The sequence below is a fragment of the Sapajus apella genome, unplaced genomic scaffold (assembly GCF_009761245.1).
Source record: "Sapajus apella isolate SASKATOON/1434 unplaced genomic scaffold, GSC_monkey_1.0 scaffold38, whole genome shotgun sequence".
Taxonomy (NCBI): Eukaryota; Metazoa; Chordata; class Mammalia; order Primates; family Cebidae; genus Sapajus; species Sapajus apella.
This window is the reverse complement of record NW_022436978.1, coordinates 11,963,620-11,985,711: the sequence shown is the minus strand read 5'-3', so window position 1 is coordinate 11,985,711 and position 22,092 is coordinate 11,963,620. Positions and strand designations below refer to the sequence as shown.

General features: G+C 36.1%; 1 protein-coding gene across 5 annotated transcripts in view; it reads left to right on the top strand.

Annotated features, from left to right (window-relative positions):
• The first annotated feature begins 6,536 nt into the window (after window positions 1–6,536).
• Window positions 6,537–22,092, top strand: part of TP63 (tumor protein p63) — a 267,301-nt gene continuing 251,745 nt past the window's right edge. The window contains exons 1-2 of one of the 5 annotated variants that reach the window (XM_032298265.1): window positions 6,537–6,836; window positions 7,067–7,141. In XM_032298265.1, the coding sequence (XP_032154156.1) occupies window positions 7,074–7,141 (68 nt within the window). In that variant the 5' untranslated portion in view covers window positions 6,537–6,836; window positions 7,067–7,073. The other 4 variants (XM_032298267.1, XM_032298266.1, XM_032298271.1 and 1 more) reach the window with 4 other exon arrangements.

Genomic DNA, 22,092 nt, shown 5'->3' with positions numbered 1-22,092 from the left:
TATACTCATAAAATCATAGACTCTTGGGGTTGAGCAGAATATTTAATATAATATACACAGCCTTTCCTCCTGCAGCCCCAATCTCAGGCTTCACAGATGTACTTTCTGTTTTCAGAGCTACCATGTTTATGTTCCTACAAACACAAGAAGAGTGATAAACTCTATTTCATGTATTCTTATCATACATAAGCATCTAATATATGGTGCCTTTATAACTGCATCTGCTGAATAATAAATGGGGTTTTGATTAAATATTGATGATATTAATTTCTCCACTCACATTTTTCATGGTTGGTAAAAAGAGAAAAGCAATCACATACTTCCCATGCCAATTACTGTAGGACATATTCATATTGTGATATAGTCTTCAGCCACAGTTGGAGACCTACACAAGGGCAGGAGGCGTGTTCTTGAAGCCATTCTACATGAGGATGAGTAGCAATGATTTATCTCTATGTAAATGTAACTTCAAAATACATACATGTATCCTCTCAAACACAAACTAGAAGTATTCCCTATTCAATGTTCTCTTAGTTGGACCCTAAAAATCCCACAGTTGCTCCATCACAACTCTCTCAAGGTAAAATGTGGAGTATAAGAGTAGAAATCGATAGTAATATTAAAACATTGCAGATACCATATTTCACATGTGTCTATGTTACAACAATTTATGGCCACATATACATATTGCTAAGTTACTGCCCTGGACCTTGGAAGAAACTCTGCATATCTTGACATTCAAATGTCTTAGATTCACAGTAAATCTGAAAGAAGAACTGGGGAAAACCTGTTGCTAGGCTTTAAAAACAGAGCAATTCCTGAAATGATGCACTGAGATGGACACAGCATCACTTTTGGGATATTTCTGCCAAAAGTGTATTGAAACTAATCTAAGGTATTATCCACAAAACATCTGGCCTGTGCTTTATAAAAATATCTGTGTTATGAAACACACAGAAGACTGAGAAACTGTTCTTAATTAAAAGATACTAAAAAAAGGACAACTGAATACAATATATAATCAAAGATTTTCCCTTGCTATAAAGGACATTATGGGGGCAATTGTCAAATCTGAATAAGCAGTATAGAGTAGATAATATTTTATGGATATAATTTTTTAATTTCAATAATTGAACTGAGATCATATAAAGCATTTCCTCATTTTAGGAAATATACACTGAAACATTTACAGTAAAGGTGCATCATATCTGCAACTGACAAATGGTTCAGGGGAAAAAAATCTGGGCAATGCCAAATAAGGACTTCCTGTGTTTCTTTCTTTATCTCTCACTCACGTGGGCTTTGAGCAAAGGAGGGGTGGGAGTGAGGAACAGCCCCCACACAGCTGTTCAGGGATGTCTGGAAAAGAAGCCCACCCACATTGCTTCTGGACACTGGGTGTGACTTGGAGGGTATCAGGTTTGTCTGTTAAAGAAACTGCCAGCCTCTTCCTGCCCAAATTGGCCTCTGTTTCCTTGTATGCCCTCTGAACAGAAAAGTGCCCCTTTCCTCGGGACACTCTGCTAAGGCATCTTCTTTTTTCTCAGTAGACTCCAAGACATTAACTTAACTATAAATGTTTATATTCGACGAATTTCAGTGAGATGAACAGAGATGGAGGTCAAATCAGAAGAAGCACATGGCTAAGGTTGCAATGCACTTGCTTTTTCATTGAATTAAAGTCATTTGAATACCATTCAGGTTACTAAAATTCTAGGTCCAGCTTGACTCCTAATCGATGTCAGACTGTAGCAAATATTAGGTCCAAAGCTGGAGGAGTTAGCAGGATCCTCCCAGTGACAGAACTTTGGTTTCCACTTTACTAAAATAGAGATTGTGTGGTTGAGCTGAAGCTAGGTACAGAAAAGTGTCATAAAATTAAAACTCACCAAACTCAGTCTCTTCAATTTGAGTCACAGTTGGTGAATTTACTCCACTACCTCCTATCCTTGAAGGTTATTTCCTGGTCTCCACACTGCAAATGCAGGATGACCTGGAAAAGCTAGGACCTGAAGTTCAGTTACCCTGACACAAAGGAATTCAGTTTCTCTGATCTCATAGTCACAGGCTGCCAGAGCTCTACGGAACATGCAAGATCATCTGCTTTAAGCTCTTGTGGTGGCATCTGTTGTTTTCCACTGCCCTGTACCTATTGCTCTTTCCTTGGTTAACAGAACCTTGATTTTCTTCTGAAAACTCTCTGCTCAATCATGGTAGGGCTATCAATCAAAGTGATCAGATTTCTCCTGGCCAAACATGGCATCTTTCTTTTGGGAATTTAATCTTAAACTGAATGACTCAAGTTCAAAAGAGCTGTTGAATCTGACTTATGCCTCCAGTGGCTTTGTGAAGTGACTCTTTATTCATTGCTGTTACTTAGATCCCTGAATTTATCCTGGTTCCAGTCTTTTCTGAGATCTGTTGGGCGTTTTTGTTTTTCTATCTCTTATAGCTTGTGAATTTTCATTTTTCTTTTCATATATTTTCATGTTTTGTTTGTGTGTGTGTTTTTTGGCTTATGTAGGCAGAATCAGTTTCTATTGTTTACACTCAAGGAATCCTAATTGATACATCCTTCCCCTTTAAAAATAAAGTATCTAAGGTTCAAAGAGAGTAGGCTACTTGCCTAAGGTCTGGGAATAAGTTAGTACTAGAGCTCATACAAAACCCAGGTTAGCCAACTGCTTTATGCTACATTTGCTTTCTCCTTCAGAGGCATAGCAGTCTTGGAAGGAAGAAGCTACTATTTTGCCAAAGACCTCAGGAGGACCAAGAACAAGTTCTGGGGTATGTGATGATTGAGCTGTTAAAAAGTTTATTGGACTTCTGGCCATAATTGTGTATCTGAGACCTGAATTCGTTCTTGATAGCTAAACAAACAAACAAACACAAAAGAACAATCTGCATATTTAACAGCTATAAAAAGAATGAATTACTGATACATTGACAGCATGAATGCATCTCAGAAACGATGGCATCAAAGAGCAAAAATAATCTAGACAGAGAAGAATACATACCATACACCTGCATTTTGTGATATTCTAGCATTGCGCTGTCCATCAGAGTAGCTAATAGCCTCACGTGGCTATTTAAATTTAAGTTGATTAAAATTAAGTGAGAATCAAAATTTAGCTCTTCAGTAGCATAAGTCACATGTAGCTAATGGCTATCACATCAGATAGTGTAAATATAGAATATTTCCTTTATAACAAGGTTCTATCGGAAAACAATGCTCTAAAAAATATACATATAATATATAATAACGAAAAGCAAGTCAGCGATTGCCTAAGGCCAGTGGTGAGGATTGATTGCAAAGTGGTATGAGGAAAGTTTTGGGATAATAGAAATGCTGGAATCTTGATTGCGATGGAGGCTACATGGCATATAATGTGTCATCTCCTCAAACTGAACACTTGGAATTGGTGAATTTCATTGTTGCATGTAAATTATATCTCAATAAGGTAACTCTAAGAAGTCAAGTGTTTTGTAGAAATTATTTTTAATCAGTTGCAATGCTTACTATGAGATGATTTTTGCAAATATATAAACATGTTATTCATCCATTGTGCAATATTTTTGCTAGTCCCTAAAAACACAGGGATGGATTAGAATAACAAGCCTTCCCTTAAGCTGTTCACAATCCAGCACAGGAGATGAGTCTTATTCAAAAATAGCTAGAATCCAGGAAGAAAGTTATAGGTGCCCTTACACAAAAAAGGTGCAGATATAATTATTTAGGAGAAGAGGGGAAGGTTTCTTTTATGTGGAATAAAGAAGGAGAATTTTTGGCCTTTGAAGGATAAACAAGATGTGAATATGCACAGATGAGGTTTTGAAACATTCCTGGTGGAGGGCAAAATATAATCCAAGGCACAAGAGCAACCAGAAAAAATACTCAACCTAGAGGAAAGTGCGCGAAGGGGAGCAGTTGTAAAATCATTTTCACGGGTGTAAGTGAGAATAGTTTGTGTCACAGACACCTGAGTTTGGCAGAGTGCATATTCTTGGCTACTAAAAGTTGAGAAGAACAAAGTGTCCCTTTTGCCTACATTATGCTCAGTGATACAAGCCCAAAACACATTTCTTTCCTTAAGTACTTACTTCTCCCTTCCATACAAATCTAAAGTCTTCACAAACATCATTTTAATAGGCAGGTCATGGTCAGAAAGGCAATTACTTTTCCTAGACTTCTATGTACATTATTATATTACAATCTCTGTCTAAAAGACTCAATGTCTTGAGAAAGCTTCTAGCTTGAACACCAAAGATATAATTTATACATTTGTATAGTAACCTGAGTCCCCTAAGAGAAGAAGGATGAAATATAAATATAAGAGGCAATTATGGTAATTATAATGGTCACTTATTTTTCACTCGATCATGTATGGTTGTGTGCTATTAGTGTCTCTTGAATTCTAAAGACTTTCCCTTCTTTCCATGGTCAAGGTAACTCTCCATTTATTTCCATAATGCAATATAAACCAATCTTCTTCATAATCACTTATTTAAATTTGTTGCCATTTAATTTCTGTCCCTCTTATCTTAGTAAATTTAGGATTTTTCAATAACAACTATTGATATCGCGGCATACCTTGAAATGATATTTCAAAAATACATTAGGCTATAAACCTTTAAAAAAATTTTTTTTAAATAGCTGAGTGTCGTGGCTCACACCTGTAATCCCAACACTTTGGGAAGCAACGACAGGAGGATAGCTTGAGTCCAGGAGTTTGAGACCACCTGGGGCTACACAGCAAGACCCCATATCTAAAACAAAACAAATTACCTTAGTATGGTAATGCTCACCTACAGTCCAAGCTACACAGGGAGCTGAGGCAGAAGGATCACTTGAGCTCGAGAGGTTGAGGCTGCAGTGATCCATGATCGTGCCACTGCATTCAGTCTGGGTGACGGTGCAAGAACCTGTCTTTAACATAATTAATCAATAAGTAATAACTTTGAGAAAATAAAAAGTAAATTTTAAAAACACAACACACTAGAAATGTTTGCAAATTGATTATTTGGGAGTCTATATCCGTGGAAGTTGATTTAAAATATTTAGAAGAGTTCTTCCTCATTTCCTAGAGACATTGAATTGTAAATATCAGACCTGGAAAGAATGCTAGGGCTCGCCACCCCAAAGTGTGGTCCAGGGACCAGCAGCATCAAGTAACCTGGGAACATGTTAGAAATGCAGTCTCAGGCCTCACCCCCAGACCTACTGAATCAGAATCTGCGTTAACAAGATTTCCAGGTGCCTCACAAGCACATTAAAACTTGAGAAGCTCTGCACTAGAAATCGTCACTCCACCTTTCATCATAAATGGAATCACTTGGCTGCGGTCACAGGAAATTGATTATTTTTAATTTTAGAATATTATATTTAGGTCATCTATATTTGCTAACAGCAGGGAAGAAAGCCAACCTCTTTAACTCCAATTAACAAATCTATAATTAATTAGTAAAATAATCTTCTTCCCTTTAAGTTTCACATTTTGTAGGGCAAGCTGTTTGATTTGGCTGGGGCTCAGGCCAGCCTGTTTGTGAATTTCACAATTCACAGATGTTAGCCACTCTCGGGCTAAGTAAAGGAAGAGAATGTCAAGTTTTAAATAGCTTCTCCCTTCTATCCTGGCTGAAGCAACAAATAAAATATTTTTACAAAACACATTTTGAATCAGATTTACTCACAGGGAAATGTCAAATTTTTCTGAAAAGTGCTTTAGATTGCCTCGCAACTTTGACATCTATTGATGCCACCTGTTGACAGGTGTCCTCTGATTAGGGGGTGAATGGAAGATGTGAACTCGCTATGTTAGTGACTATTGGACACACAGAATGTTTTTTTTTTTTTCTCGTTGGAGTCTTTCCTAATTTAGCTTCTGAATCATATTTCATTCAATTTCCAAATCCACAAAACTGGGATCAGTTTACAGCCCATATTCAGAAAGGAAATAAATTATTTTGTATGTAGATTTTCCTGATATTATACTGATTTGTGACTGTATAAACAATTTTATGGTTTCCTTTCAAAGTAGGTCAAGTCAAAGCAAAACCAAAAACGGCAAAACTGTAAGACATAAAAAAAAGAGTGAAATAGACTGACAGAGATGAAAATAAACTAGAATATTTTTATTAACAGGCAATTTGAAATAATATGTGCACTTCAAAATATTCTAGAATAATATATTATTTCCCATTTTAATATCTTTAAGAAAATTACTGTATTCTATGTAAGTGCATGTGTTTGAGGTAGGATATTTAACGCGATTAAGGTTATTTTCTCTCATTTGGGTCAGGCAAAACTTCTAAGGGGATGTGAATGGGATATCTCTTTCTCTTAGCTGAGAGGAAGAGTGAGTTCTAAGTTAAATATAATCAAGGAATTTCCCTGTCTTTGCTATTTGAGATTGTGACCACAACAGGCGGTTGGCTGAAAGGGAAACTAAAGGGCGGGGGAGGGAGGGAAAGAGATGAAAAAACAAAAAAACAAAACAAAACAAAAAAACAAAACAAAACTTCCCCGAGCAGCTCTACAACACATCTTAGCCCCAGAAATAGCCCCAGAAATCCTCAAATCAAATCAGTATCCAGATACAAGGAAGTGATATGTAGCTGGAGCAGGGTGGACACTCATCAGCTCAGTCCAGTTACAAAAGTCCAGGCTACTGAAATTAAACTCTGATGCCATTCATGCCAGCATCCAATCACGACAGAGATCAGAAGTTCAGAGACGCCTCCAGCTCCAAATTGCCAACAAGTGTGGCTACTATACGTCAAGGGCTCTGAAGCCGTGAGAGAGGGGGAAGAACAACATTAGAGACGATGCCCAGCTGGTAGGAATCGACTGTTTGTGATGTTTTAGTCACTTGATGAATCTCATTGGCTAAAATCAAGGAACGCCCCGCCTCTTTGAAATTATGTGTGAAGCGGGGAAGTACCTAAGCTTCTATGTCTGATAGCATTTGACCCTACTGCTTTTAGCCTCCTGGCTTTATATCTTATATATACACAGGTATATATGTGTAGATTTTATATAATTGTTCTCCATTTGTTGATATCAAAGACAATTGATGGAAATGAATTTTGAAACTTCACGGTGTGCCACCCTACAGTACTGCCCTGACCCTTACATCCAGCGGTGAGTTTAAATGTGACATAACGTCTGTCAAAACTTAATTGAAGTGCCTTGTGTATTATGAATGTTTCAGCTGTGTACAAAGAACAATTCCTCCTTGTTTAGTGAGCACAGTGATATTATTTTGGACTTTCTGTGGTCTTAAAGTGGTCTGTAGGCATATTTTGTAAATTTCTTTTTTGGCTGGTAGCTGGATCTCCAAAGTGAAAAAGTTTGAAGATAGTCCTCCCATTTAAAAAAATTATCACATCATTTTAAGATTTTTAAAATATATGATTTGCCTTTTTAGCACCTACTCACTCAACAAGAAATTTCATTGGGCAGGGATATAATAATGTATGGATAATCTTCAAGCCAAAATAAACACCAAATAATATTGATTTATACATTAAGAAATAGATAAATAGCCATTGTAGTACCACACAGATTGTAACATTCATTGTGGTTCTAAGGAATATTTTTTTGTTATGTTGGATACCAAACATCTTTTGACTAATCTGACTTTTAAAGCCTATGATTGTACTAAATTTTTTGTTATGTTTATAGGAAGAAACATTTACTTGGTACTAAGAGAGAATATTAGTGAGGGTGCACAATTGTGTGTGTATGTGTTTCAAATTAGACTTTGCTATTTTTAAACTGGTAAATGAAATCTGAACAGTGTTTTTCCAGTCATAAAGTTATGGGAGATATTCAAGTCCTATGTAGCAGCGTGATGTTGTTAGTTTAATGCGTGGGATTTTGTACTTCGTTTTATAAGATTGAGAGAGGTCCTCTGCATGTTGAAAATGGTGGGGTTACAAAGGGTTAACTTGTGTTTACCACCTGGGTCTTGTGGAGCTTCATACTAGAAGTGGATTCTGCTCTCTCTGGGCAGGACTCAGTTGCTACAACCTAGCAGAGCATGAAAGATGTGTGATCTTTCATTAACATAATTTGCCACCACGTAGAACACTAATGTAGGCTATGTAGACTGTTTTCCTTTCTGTGAGGTTTCTGGTGGGTTGTGTGAGAAGGCAGAAGAGAAAGAGCAAGGCGGAAAGGTAAATGGAATAGAGGAGAGAAAAAGAAAAGAGAAGTGTGAAAAAAAGAGTGGGAAAGGAAGTTTGGGGTCTCCAAGGTTTCAGTGGAAAATGTTGGTGGTAGCTTGATGTGCCTTGCTGTTTGCCACAAACAACAATATTAGCAAAAATGGATGGCTCTAGAGTTTATGTTCTTGTATAATGTGAAAATGAGATTTAGCTGGAGCTGGGAATTGGCTTGATTAAAAAGAAAAACACCAAAGATTTTCTGGTTCTCAAAATTGTTTCTAATCTCAAAATTATGTATTCCATTAAACATCTTTGGAAATAATATTTCAAAGAACATAATTGTATGAAATAGTAATCATGTAATGCTACTCTTGAGGGCATCTCTCCTAAAGTAGGAACTTGGATCCAGGGAAGCTTTGTTGACTAATAACCCACACTTCAATCCTGCACACCTCTCTAGAAGGATTTCTAGTGATTGATAAGAGAGACCTATAAATATAAAGAAATAGGAAAATTGCTTTTTATATTACCCTGACAATCTATTAGTTCATGGAGTAAGCGTCATCTCAGTTTTTGACATACTGTAACATTCTAATCAATAATAGTATTTTTTTAACCTTTAAGTTCAGGGGTACAAGTGCAAGTTTGTTACATAGGTAAACTTGTGTCATAGGGGTTTGTTGTACAGATTATTTCATCACTCAGGTACTAAGCCTAGTACCCAGTAGTTAATTTTCCTGATCTTCTTCCTCCTCCCACCTTCTATCCTTTGAAAAGCCCTCATGTGAATTGTTCCCCTCTATGTGTCCATGTGTTTTCATCGTTTAGCTCCCAGTTATACATTAGAACATATGGTATTTGGTTTTCTGTTCTTGTCTTAGTTGGTTAAAAGATAATGGCCGCCAGCTCCATCCAAGTCCCTGTGAAGGGCATGATGTCATTCTTTTTTATGGCTGTATAATATTTTAAGTAGTTTTAAAATTTCCTAGAATGCCCTGGGCTTTAATCATGGTGCCTGATACTTCTGGGGAAGGGAGGAGGCATGTTGAGAAGCTGTGAGATTATGGTTCAGAATGGCCAGGGAACAATTATTTGCCTAATAACTAATTTTAGGCAGGAACGTGTACTTTTTGTTTGTAATACAAACTTAAACAGCAAAAACATTAAAGTGATAAAAAATAGTTCTTACTAAGCGTCTGCTCTGTGGAAGGCATTGCAAATATAAAAATGAATTAGATGTGACTGTAGTGTTCATTTGTTTAACTCTATAGTACTTATTTAATGTAAAATATATTTTCCTCAAATATTTTAACTGTTTTGTCATATAAAGACTGAATTATTACTATTTTACAACCTTTACTACTTAGTGAATAAATGAGTGAAAAAGTGAAATATCACTAAAAAAAATAGTAATGATAATGTATATTGTTGAAGCAAGGATCAAACAATATTTTCTTTGATATTTCATGAGTGAATGGATTTGAGCTGCTTTTTCTAAGCAGACAACCGTTGTAGTTCTCGGTTTACAAAAGCTATTTTAAGAAAGACCAAATTTAATCATTCCATAATCATAGTCATCTACATAGTTAAATTTGGCTTTACTGACCTTGTGTTTAGAAAGAAGACATGAAAGATGATTTTTTTTAAAAAAAGAACAGGATATCTTGATATTTTTAGCTCCAAGCTACCTTAATTTATGAATTTCCTTTTATCACAGAATAGAAAAAATGACAGATGTTATCTTTTATTACTAAATGTTAATGCCATCCCGAAAAAAGTGTTTAAATATACGTTTCAAAGGACGTTGGTAATCATTCTCTCAGTTAAAATTGGGACTTCGTTCTCTGTTTTTTTCCTTTCCACTTAAACGCATAAGCATATTGAACATTTAGTTGTGCCCTAACGTTAATGTTAATTTACTTTAGGATTTGCAAAAATATTCTAAAAGCCATCATTATTTTGATAATATTAACAATACGAAGAGGAAGAAAAGCTGGATAAAATCACGTTACCATTTGATTACTAACTTAATTTTAAAAATATTGAAGTATGGATGAAATTATGAAAGTTCAGTAAATAACTCAATGGGTTAGTTACTACTAATTTATGAACCTGTACACAATAAATTCTGTTTGTTGTTTATTTTTTATTACATAAATATCAAAAATGAATCTAAAATTTAGCACTTCAGAAGCTACATCCTTATTTATTGTTTGTGCTAAAACTTGGACAATTTTCCATTCTTTCTTTTCTATAATTTTCATCTTTGTAAAATTTGTTTTTTAACAAATTAATTTTGATATACTAAATTCTTTCAAAGTATTTTTTCAAAAAATAAACCAGTTAAAATGGTAAACACGAATCAAAATTAAATTTTGAATTATGTGATAACTGAGGGCTAAAAATTAAAGAAAAGTAAACATCATTTCAATTTGAACAACCAGTAAAATATGTAGTATTATTTTTCTTATTCATCCTCTATCCCAAAGAAGCATCAAACTATTAAAAATACTTTATGGGTGATAAGAAGTGTTTTTTGTGTGAGTTACATATTTGTTGTGAATTTTATTCTTTACTGTCCTAAAGGTCAACTTTACTAGTTGTGCTTTCTAAATATATCCCAAAAGGAAGAGTGATGACAATGAACTTATAGTGGAAGATCATTTTATTTGTAAGATAAAATCACGTAAAGGCAGATGCAGCTCTGTGTTGGCTGTCCTTCACTTGCTCCTCCACATCTGTTCCTTTTCTTTCTCGTTCTTTGCCTCAAGAAGCTGCCTCCTGATAACTGCATTAGCAGATCCTTTCTTCTCTGGTTTCCTGTTGAATTCAACTAGCCGAAATCTCCTGCAGGAGAGTGAAGTTGGAATATTAGTTTCCCTGGCTGACTCCCTGTTGGTTTTCTACTGAAGGTTGCAGATCCTCTCAGAGGCCCTTGATACCGGTCCAAGTCCCCTGACTTTGAGTAGTTACTCCCTACTCTTCCTTTTCTTCAAGCTTAGGGGGGGTAATAATTTCCAGCCATCGCAAATTCCAGGGAGCCACATCATATTCCTTACACCCTCATTAAACTTGCTTCAATTATCTTTTTTCTTGCCAGTATCATGCTCTATTTCCTGCCAGGATTGTGACAACTACACACATTTAAAAAGTATGTCATGGTGTAGTTTATGTACAAATGAAGACTTCCAAAATAATTGATATAGCAATTAATAATGTGATGTAATTTTTGATGTGAGGTAAACGATGTGTCCATCCAGTTCAGTGAGCACACCAGCTTTTAGCCATCTCCGTAATCACTGAGTTTCTCTGACTGGAAGGAATGAATCAACATGCTATATAATCTGCATATGTTGTTTATAATAGTTGTTTATACACACTTTAGAGAAATATTAAGTTATAGTTTATCTTCAGGATCTAATATATCTATCAGTTGTAATCAAGAAAAAATACTTCAGTCTCCAATGAATAAGATTCAAAATACATTTATGACCAACCGTGGTTAGCCAAAAGCACAATGCTGTTATATTTTTGTGTGCTGCGTCTAAGCTGTGAGTGCATTTAAATAGCAGAGAGTCATATTAGCAGAGTGCTCACAGGATTTTTCAAAAGATCTCAATTGTAGTAAACTTACCACTAAGTGATTATGTGACCTTCATGAAATCACTTAAGCTATCTAAATCAAAGTTCCTCATAAGTTAAATAGGAATAAAAAGCTCTTATCTACTGTTCACAACTAGGACTCTGAGAAATAAACTCAGCTTAACTCTGAAATACACTCCCTTAGTGTACAGTAAGTTCTCACTTAACTTTGTTGTTAGGTTCTTGGAGATTGTGAGTTTAAGCAAAACAGTATGTAACTAATGAAACCAATTTTACCATAGGCTAATGATATAAACAAGAGTTAAGTTCCTATGGCATGTTTTGGGTGACAAAAACATCACCCATCTTCTAAATGTAAACCCAAAATATTTCTAATATTAAACATTGAGATAAATGTGAGCTATACATATACTTAAGAAGTATTAATTCAAACAGCTAAGATAATTATTTAACCAATTTTTGGTGAACTAATGAGTGATGATCATAGTGGTAGTACATTAAATCAAGGAATAAATGTTTGCAAAGCAAAAATTGTAAAGAGCACCTCCAACCACCTCACGGTTCAAAATCAAATAAAAATATGGTTGTCTTGCTGAGAGCACTTTTCTACTGCATCATTTATCATCATGTAGTTTATGATTATCATATACTTTATTAATTTTTATTTTACAATACTGTGTATTCACTTATTTAACTATTTTCCAACCTGCTTATTCCAGTTCAGGATCTCAGGGCCAGAGCCCATCTCAGCAGCTCAGGGTGCAAGGTAGAAGCCAACCCTGGGCCAGATGCCATTGCATTGCAGGACACACAGACACACAGACACACAGACACACACACACACACACACACACACACACACACAGTCACTCACAATGAGCCTGAGGCAATGTAGACACACCAATGAACCTAATGTGCACATCTTTGAAACATGGGAGGAAATAGAAGTACCTGAAAAATCCATGTAGACATGGAGAGAACACAAAACCTCCACACAGACAGTGGCCCCAGCTGGGAACGGATTTCTTTTTTTTTTTTTTCTCATCAGCGATACTTGGAAAAGATATTAAACAAAACAACATTTTTTATGACCTGCTGTACTGTTCAGTTCTGCTATTATATTATGTGTATAGTGTGCCAGTGGACTGAGCTGCCTTCCCAGCAACAATTGTGTCTTCATGTAAGCGTACCATGAGTTCCACTTTATATCAACCTTCAGAAGAAAGACCATTCGAGTCTTGACATCATCTTGGCTTGTCTCCCTCAGTTCTTATACTTTAGAATTAAGGAATCTGAATCCCACATTAGTTAAGTGAATTGTCTAAGATCACACAGCAAAATAGTGACAGAACCATGATGAGAAGTGAAGCCTCTTAACTACCAGTTCAAAGCTCTGTTTAACACAAAACATAGCATTTTATTAGATTTGTATAAAATTTTACAGTTGACAAAATGTTTACCAATGCATCATACATCTGACCTACCAGGGAGGTAGCAAGGTATGGTAGACAGAATAATAGTCTCCAAAGACAGCCACATCCTAATCCTCAGAACCTGTGAATATGTTGTGCTACACAGCAAAGCAGAATTAAGTTTGTAAATGGAATTAATGTCACTAATCAATTGACTTTAAAATAGGTAGAATAACTTGGATTATCCCTGTGGGCACAATGCAATCACAAGAAAGCAGAAGGTAGAAGATTCAAAGTGATAAGATGTCATAAAAGATTTGACAGGCTACTGCTGACTTTGAAGATGGAAGGGGGTCATGAGTCAAGAAATCTGGAAAAGGCAAGGAAATCGATTTTCTCCAACACTCTCCAAAAGCAACAAATCCCTGCTGACACCTTGATGTCAGCTCTGGGAAACCCACATCAGCATTCTGATCTACAGAACTGTGAGATACTAAATTTGTGCTAGTTTAAGCCACTAAATTTGTGGTAATTTGTCATGGCAGCAATAAGAAAGTAATCCACCAAGGCAGGACTTTTTATCCCCAAATGGTAGAGGTGAACACTAAAAAACTGTTTTATTTTGATGTGTTTAACTAAACTGTCCCATGAATTTATTATTTTCTTCTGGTGCAGAGTGGGGAAGGTAGAATATATGAGTGAAATACAATCGTAGACCTCAGGGAATCTAAGGTAAAACTACATGTATAGAAACAACACAATGTGGGAGGTGGGGATGAAGAACACTGGTCAGGCTAGTCCCGGGTATGCAGGTGCAAGCACCTGCTCTTGAGGCAGCAAATTGAAACGGTCATTTTTGTTACTAGTTTCTGTTAAAGTTCCTCAAACTCTCTTACACAGAGATCTATCTGACTCTTGGGTGGTCACTCTAAAACTCTGAAGGTCAAATTTAGATCCAGGAAACGCAGGAATGCACATACTCACTTCTAATGTTGTCATGTATTGAGAGAGTTCAGATAGAGCCTTGGAAATGCACTGTAAAGAAAACACTTTTGATTCGGGTAGTTACCAGACTACACTTGGAAAAATAGCTCTAGACTTTTTGGTGTTGCAAGGTTCTCACTTAATTTAGGTCTGAGATTACATCGATGCTCTCTGAGAAATTGGGAGCCAAGGGAATGAATGCAAGGTCAGCATTTTTATCAGACAGTCCAGGTGATTCGTTCATTTGCACACCCCAATTTTGAAAAGCACTACCTACGGTGAGGCAAACTTAGACCCAGTGCCCCAATGCATGCTCATAAAAAGGTAACCAGAGATAATGAAAAACAGAGATGCATGTATGTCTTCCAAAAGACAGACTTCACCTTCTCACTTTATTTAAAAGCCAAATGGACTGTAAGATTAAAGTGACAATTTTCAATCTCTGTTGTAGGACAAGAAAGCCAAGTTTCTGATTAGCTATTTTGAAGCTCAAATTTGTCCTGACAGGGTTCTATCTCCTTTCAAGAATTCACCCAGGACAGGTCCTCAAGCAACAAGTGATGGATGGATAAAACACTGTAATTACTATCAAAGTGAAAAGACTTCCTCTGTGTAATTACACACTTCCCATCCTCTAGACGCCACTTTGTTCCATTTAAAATAAAATGAGAAATGGACATGAGTGACGTGTACTTACTGGTTAGTCAAGGTTTTGGAAATGACAGTTATTAACATGTGTGTTTTATCATAAGCCATAATATTTGGGGGATAACTTAGATTGTAGGATTAATTCTTGCTCCATTCTTATTTTTATTGTTTGCCTTCCATTCTCTACTAAATCTTATGATGAATTAGATTATTTTAAGTTTAGAATGAAATCATTAAGCTTAGAAGGATAAATGTAAGGGCTCAAAGTCCCTTGCCACTTTCAAATTTCCAGTTCTTTTTTCTTGTTTCAAATGAGTAAACCTAATCTGTTAAGTTGAACAGCAAAGACTCATTCTCAAATTCCATTAACTCAGGCAGTTTTCTCATGATTAAGATAAAAACCTGCATCATAATAATGTTAAGACTGAGAAAGGATTTTGAGTCAACAAATACAAAATTGAAGCTAGTGTGATCATTTGGTCAGCACATTTAGAAATCTATCCTAGCTAGAATAGATTTTTAATCTTTCTAAACAGATGTTGATTTATCATGGGAATAAATAATAGAATTACAAACTTATGACAGGGGATTATAGGAACTCTTTCTTTTAAAGTCAAGTATGTTATGCCTTAAGACTGTTGATTGCATTTAACTTAACCCTCTATCAAATGCTGACATTTCATCAGCGTCTTCAATTTGTACAGCTTCCTTCAAAACATCAAATTTTAAATATTTTATTTGAAATTCGTCAGTAGTTTTTCTTCATTTTTTTTTTGGTAGTGATTTCATAGAGCATCACTGAAGCCTTTTGTGATGCTCTAAAAAAAGAAAAAGAAACTTCTATTTTTGCAATAGAATTTAATAGTGTCATTTACTTCTTAACTACGTAGATAATTAGAATATACTATTCATTAAACCTTTCAATGAGGAAACATACTTTCTTCCAATTTTTCCATAACACTGCAACTGCCTCTATATAATTTTTTTTTTTTGAGATGGAGTTTCGCTCTTGTTACCCACGCTGGAGTGCAATGGCACATCTCGGCTCACCGCAACCTCCGCCTCCTGGGTTCAGGCAATTCTCCTGCCTCAGCCTCCTGAGTAGCTGGGATTACAGGCACGCGCCACCATGCCCAGCTAATGTTTTGTGTTTTTAGTAGAGACAGGGTTTCACCATGTTGACCAGGATGGTTTCGAACTGTTGACCTCGTGATCCACCTGCCTCGGCCTCCCAAAGTGCTGGGATTACAGGCTTGAGCCACCGTGCCCGGCAGTAAAAAGTTTTAATAAAATAGATTTTTCTATTTTATCATTTTCCTTTTAACACTTTTGTTATCTCAGGCAATAAGACTTTATACTTCACAGAATTTTTCAAACAAAATGATGGGCAATCAAAAGTAAAATTGAGGAGTTTTCATCCAGCATCTTAATTGATACTAATATGATAAATCTTTGTACCTGCCTAAGTTCTTTCTTTAGTATCCTATAGAGGCTGATGTGACTGTAATGGAGAATTCTGCAATAAAACATAACATATTAATGCATGATTTGTCTTCAAGTTGCTACTGCTGTAAATGTGGTCCATTTTAAATGTTGCAGTCACACTGGCACACTTTCTACGGTCACGTGTTCAATCATTTTTTTCTTGCTGAACAAAAGGCTTCAGTGAAGCTCTATGAAATCACTACTGAAATCTCCTAGATTGTGTGCCAGGTGCCAGGGTATTTATTTTTAATACCTAGTCTTTCTGAATTAAGTACATTTAAGGAGATTTGTAATTAATCTTTAAATTCATAAATTTAAATAGCTAATCTTTAAATTCATCAATCAAATTTATAAATTTAAATAGCTAATCTTTAAATTCATAAATTTTGTTTGGTTGGGGGACAAGGAACATAGGAGAAAGGAAATAGTTCACTTTCATTGTAAACTTAGTAGTTGAGTTTGTAGTTTGTAGTTTGAAAGCTACAGAGCTATTTAATAATGTTCTACAAATATTTATTAAATACTCAATACTGGATATATAATAAAAAATGTACAACTTCAATGTGCTTGTTTTTACTGTAGCCAATTTGGTTCTGAAATATTCTTAATTAAATGTGAGGTAAAGGAAGATCTTGAAGCTCAGGTAGAAACATAAATGTCAGAGCATTTTAGGTATTCTCAGATAAAACATTCAGATAAAAGTAAATGTGACTTGCTACTACTGATATCTCAGTAAGTATTTATTACTTTAGTAAGTATTTATTATTAGGTTCATAATTTTCTATAAACAAGTCATAATCATAGTTTCAATGTTTTATTCATTATTAAATAATAGAATGAGTACTTTCCAGTTATATAAGTGACTACATCCGTATCTCATCATATCTATGTAATTTACTACATTCATTATTTCTCTTATTTTTAAACATTTGGTTTGGTTATAATTTGTATTACTAATTAAGAATGTTATACAACCACCTTTCTTTTGAATTATTTCCTTGGGATAGTTCAATGGGACTAATCTTCTAAGCAAACGTATACATGTTGAATCTAAACAAGGTATGTAACTTACCGGAATTATATAACACAATTCTTAAGCTAAGTAATATTCCAAGTTTTCAAATGAGAAAAATGATTCTCAGAGATACTTAGCCAAGGTGACCTCACTAATCAGTAGAAAACGTGTTTGTACTTTCATTCTCATCTGAGTCAGGGCTGTCTGACCCAAAGATTGTGCTAATTCCCCGCAACACCCGGCCACCCAAGAAGCAAGAGGGCTGGGTAGTAAATGAGTGTATGCTTTTTCAAGTTGCTGGAAAACATTACTATTTAAATAGTATGCCAATGTATTTTGCCAAAGAGTTGCAGCTTTGAAAAGTATTATTTTTAAATTTTATTAAGTTAATAGCTGTAAGATGATATGTGGTTGTAATTAGCACTTTTTAAATTCACTAGGACAACTACAGAAACTACAGTTACCAACTTTGAAAGACCTCAACTTTTGATTTTGTATTTTTGGAAAATGAAAATGAGTGCAGTGGCTCACACCTGTAATCCCAACACTTTGGGAGTCTGAGGAGGGTGGATCATGACATCAGGAGATTGAGATCAGCCTGGCTAACACGGTGAAACCCCGTCTCAAAAAAAAAAAAAAAAAAATTAGCTGGACGTGGTGGCACGCACCTGTAGTCCCAGCTACTCAGGAAGCTGAGGCAGGAAAATCACTTGAACCCAGTTGGCGGAGGTTTCAGTGAGCCAATATCAGGCCACTGCACTCCAGCCTGGGCGACAGAACGAGACTCTGTCTAAAAAAATAAAATAAAAGGAAAGAAAGAAAATGAAAATAAGATATGAACAGCAAACTATCTAGCATTTATTGAATTTTAACAATGTGCCAGGAACTGTTCTAAGCACTTTACACGTTTAACTCTCAAACTGCTGTAAGAGGTAGTTACTAGCAGTATTTCTTTCTAATCAAGAGACAGTAGTATAAAGTTTAAGAGACTGGATTCTGGTGCCAATGTGTCTAGGTTTGAAAATCTCACTCTGGCAAATGTTAGACCTCCTAACTTAATCTATGTCTGTTTGGGTTTTGTTGTTGCTGTTGTTGTTGTTTTTCATGCATAAAGGAGTGTGATAATAGTAGTACCTACCTGATTGCATTGCTCTAAGAATTAAATGAGTTAATTGTACAAATAACGTAAGACAGAGCCTGGCACACAGTAAGTACTATAGAATGTTAGCTCTTTTATTATTTTATTATTATTACTTTAAGTTCTAGGGTACATGTGCAGATTTTCATATTTTATATGAAGAAACTGAGACAGAGATCAGCTTTGTAACCTCTCTAGAGTAAAACAGTTGGTGGTTAGGGATAGGATCCTGATTTCTACCCCATTTTCTATAATAGTGCCTTAGCTCTTAGTAAATTCTATGTAGGAAAGGTTTTCAAGCATAAATAAAGCTTAAACAGAAAACTGCAAAAACTAATAAGTTGACATTCTAGAAGAATGGTGTGAGTCTAAAGAGGAAATATATTTCTAAGCATCACTCGTACCCTTAACTCAATCCCAGACAGCCAATTTTTGTTTTGGAGTTTCACTTTTGTCACTGAGGGTGGAGTGCAATGGTGTGATCTCCGTTCACTGTAACCTCCACCTCCCAGGTGTAGGAGATTCTCCTGCCTCAGCCTCCCAAGTAGCTAGAATTACAGGCATGCACCACCATGCCTGGCTAATTTTGTATTTTTAGTAGAGATGGGGTTTCACCATGTTGGCTAGGCTGGTCTCAAACTCCTGACCTCAGCTGACCTGCCCACCTCAGCCTCCCAAAGTTCTGGGACTACAGGCGTGAGCCACCCACTGCCCAGCCCCAGACAGACAAATTTGATGACAGTCTATTCTACCTCTGGAAATAAATGTTTCCATTAGAACCCTTATAGACAGGGGCTTAACTTTGAAAACAGAGTTGCCAGTTTGGAAACTTGGGGTCACTTACTTCAAAAGCTCTCCTTTAATTGATTTATTAAAAAAAAAAAAACTTAATGCTTTTACTTCCCTGTTTCTTAGAAATCTCTCATTTACCAATTTCTGTTATTGAAATTTGGTGATGTGGATCAAGCCGTTCTCCATGAACTCTTGACACGATCAGAATAATTCATTTCTACTCTATCAATGTGACCTTTTTTTCCTTATATGGGACTTTGACCCACCATCATTTCTTTCCATATCTGTCCTTTTTTTCTTTTATGCTTTTGCTAGCTTATCTTAACTGAAGGCTTTTCTTTCTCTGGAAACATCTACATTGCCCATGGTTCTTTAGTAGAAGCAATGCCTTTTACACAAATACCATTTCATTCAGGTGGACAAGAGAAGAAACTAACATTTTTTTTTTTTTTAGACAATACTGTTGTTTTAGATCATGGTTTACCCACGATTACTCAATAATCTGGTGTTTTCTGAAATCTCAACCATCAAAGTGATTGACTGACCTTTATGACAATACATTGACCTTCTGAAAATTGTCCTCTGTTACATGGCCCCATTTTCCTCTTTACTATCAGCATCTGGCAACTCTTTGGGGGACTCTGTTTCCCTTTTGATTGCCTTCCCATAATGTTGTCTTACAGTCCCTCTGCTTCTTCAATTCAAGAAGCTCCCATTTCCACTTCAGGTACCAATCCACACAATTGTCCGGGATTGCTCATGATTACCTGAAATTATATCAGGCCCAAAGCACACAGTCTCACACTTTCTGGCCACAATCTCTTGCCCCTTCCCCACTCTTACACCCCAGTTTGCACCAAGCCTGTTCCTTTTGCACATCCTCACAACCTTCCCTATAAAAATTCATGCCCTTCTTCAAAATTTGTCTTAATTTCTATTGATTTCATGATGTATTTTGTGCATATTCACTTACAAGTTTCTGTTCAGCTACCAGACCCTCAGTACTTAAAATGAAGTGCATAGACTAATTCAAAATTTGGGGCCCACATCAGTCCTGCTAAATGAGAATCTGTATTTTATTTATTTTTTATTATTTCATTAGCGTTGGGGGAACGTGGTTTTTGGTTACATGGTTAAGTTTTCTAGCGCTGATTTCTGGGATTTTGGTGCACCCATCACCTAAGCAGTGCACACTGTGTTCAAAAGCGAGTAGTCTTTTATCTCTTCCTTTCTACCCACCCTTCCCCTTGAGTCCCCAAAGTCCATATATCATGACTTCTTTTTTTTTGTGATGGAATCTCACTCTGTCACCTGGACTGGCATGTAGTGGTGTGATCTCGAATCACTGAAACCTCCGCCTCCTGGGTTCAAACAATTCTCCTACCTCAGCCTCCCAAGTGGCTAGGATTACTGGTGCCTGCCACTGTGCCCAGCTAATTTTTTGTATTTTTAATAGAGATGAGGTTTCACCAAGTTGGCCAGGCTGGTCTCAAACTCTTGACCTCGTGATTCACCCAGCTCGGCCTCCCCATGTATCATTCTTATGCCTTTGAGTCCACATAGCTTAGCTCCCACTCATAAGTAAGAACATACAATATTTGGTATTCCATTTCTGAGTTATTTCACTTAAAATAATGGTCTCCAGCTTTACTCATGTTGTTGTAAATGCCATTCTTTCTTTCCTTTTAGTGGCTGAGTAGTATTCCCTGGTGCATATAAATCACATTTTCTTTATTCACTTGTTCGTTGATGGGCATTTAAGCTGTTTCCATATTTTTGCATTTGTGAGTTGTGTTACTATAAACATGCATATGCAAGTGTCTTTTTCATATAATGGCCTCTTTTCCTTTGGGAAAGAATCTGTATTTTAACCAGAACTCAAGGTGATTCATGAACACGTTCAATTTGAGAAGCATGACTTTAGCCTAGTGGTTCCCAGGGTGTGATCCCAAGAGTACAACTGTAGCACTTGGGAATAGTATTGGAAATGCAAATTCTCAGGCCAATGTGTGTACTATTGAACTTAAAACCTGAAGTTATAGTTCAACAATTGTATTTTAGCACAGTTATCAGGGGATTCTGATGCACACTGAAGTTTGAGAACCTGACTATACAACTGACAAGGGAGGGGCTGCCTTATTAATTTGTACTCTCTATAGGTGTAGGGTATGCATTTTACAAATGTATAAGAAGTGACTGAGCAAATGGACGAATGAATGAGTGAACGATGCTCTTGTTTATATCACAGATAATGTGTAGCTTTTTCTTCTCTGATGTACCATACAAATTTATTTAGACTTCACATGTGGTATTTACATTTAATTACTTAAATAACTAAAATTTTAATTATTTCTGTATATACATTATGTCTAACATTGAGTTGTGTATATTATAGATATTCAATAGATGTTTAATTTGGTTGAAATAATTCTGTTGTATATTTTTTTACTTTTGGTCCCACCCCTCAATGCCACACACCTTTCCCTTTCATGATACATTGTTTTAGACCAAGTGAAGGACCAAATACAAGATATAAGGCAGGTGGGAATCTGACCTATTGGAATTTGTCTTCTCAAAATAACAAAAATAAATCTTAAAAACAAAGTTGAAAATAAAAGTGAGAAAAGCATTTTAGAATAATAATAAAAAAAAAAAACCTGGACGGTCTGGGAATATGACAGAATAGAAACAGCTCCAGTCTGCAGCTTCCAGCAAGACCAATGGAGAAGGTGGGTGATTTCTGCGTTTCCAACTGAGGTACCCAGCTCATCTCATTGGTATTGGTGAAACAATGGGTGCAGCCCACAAAGGGTGAGCCGAAGCTGGGTGGGATGTCATCTCATGCG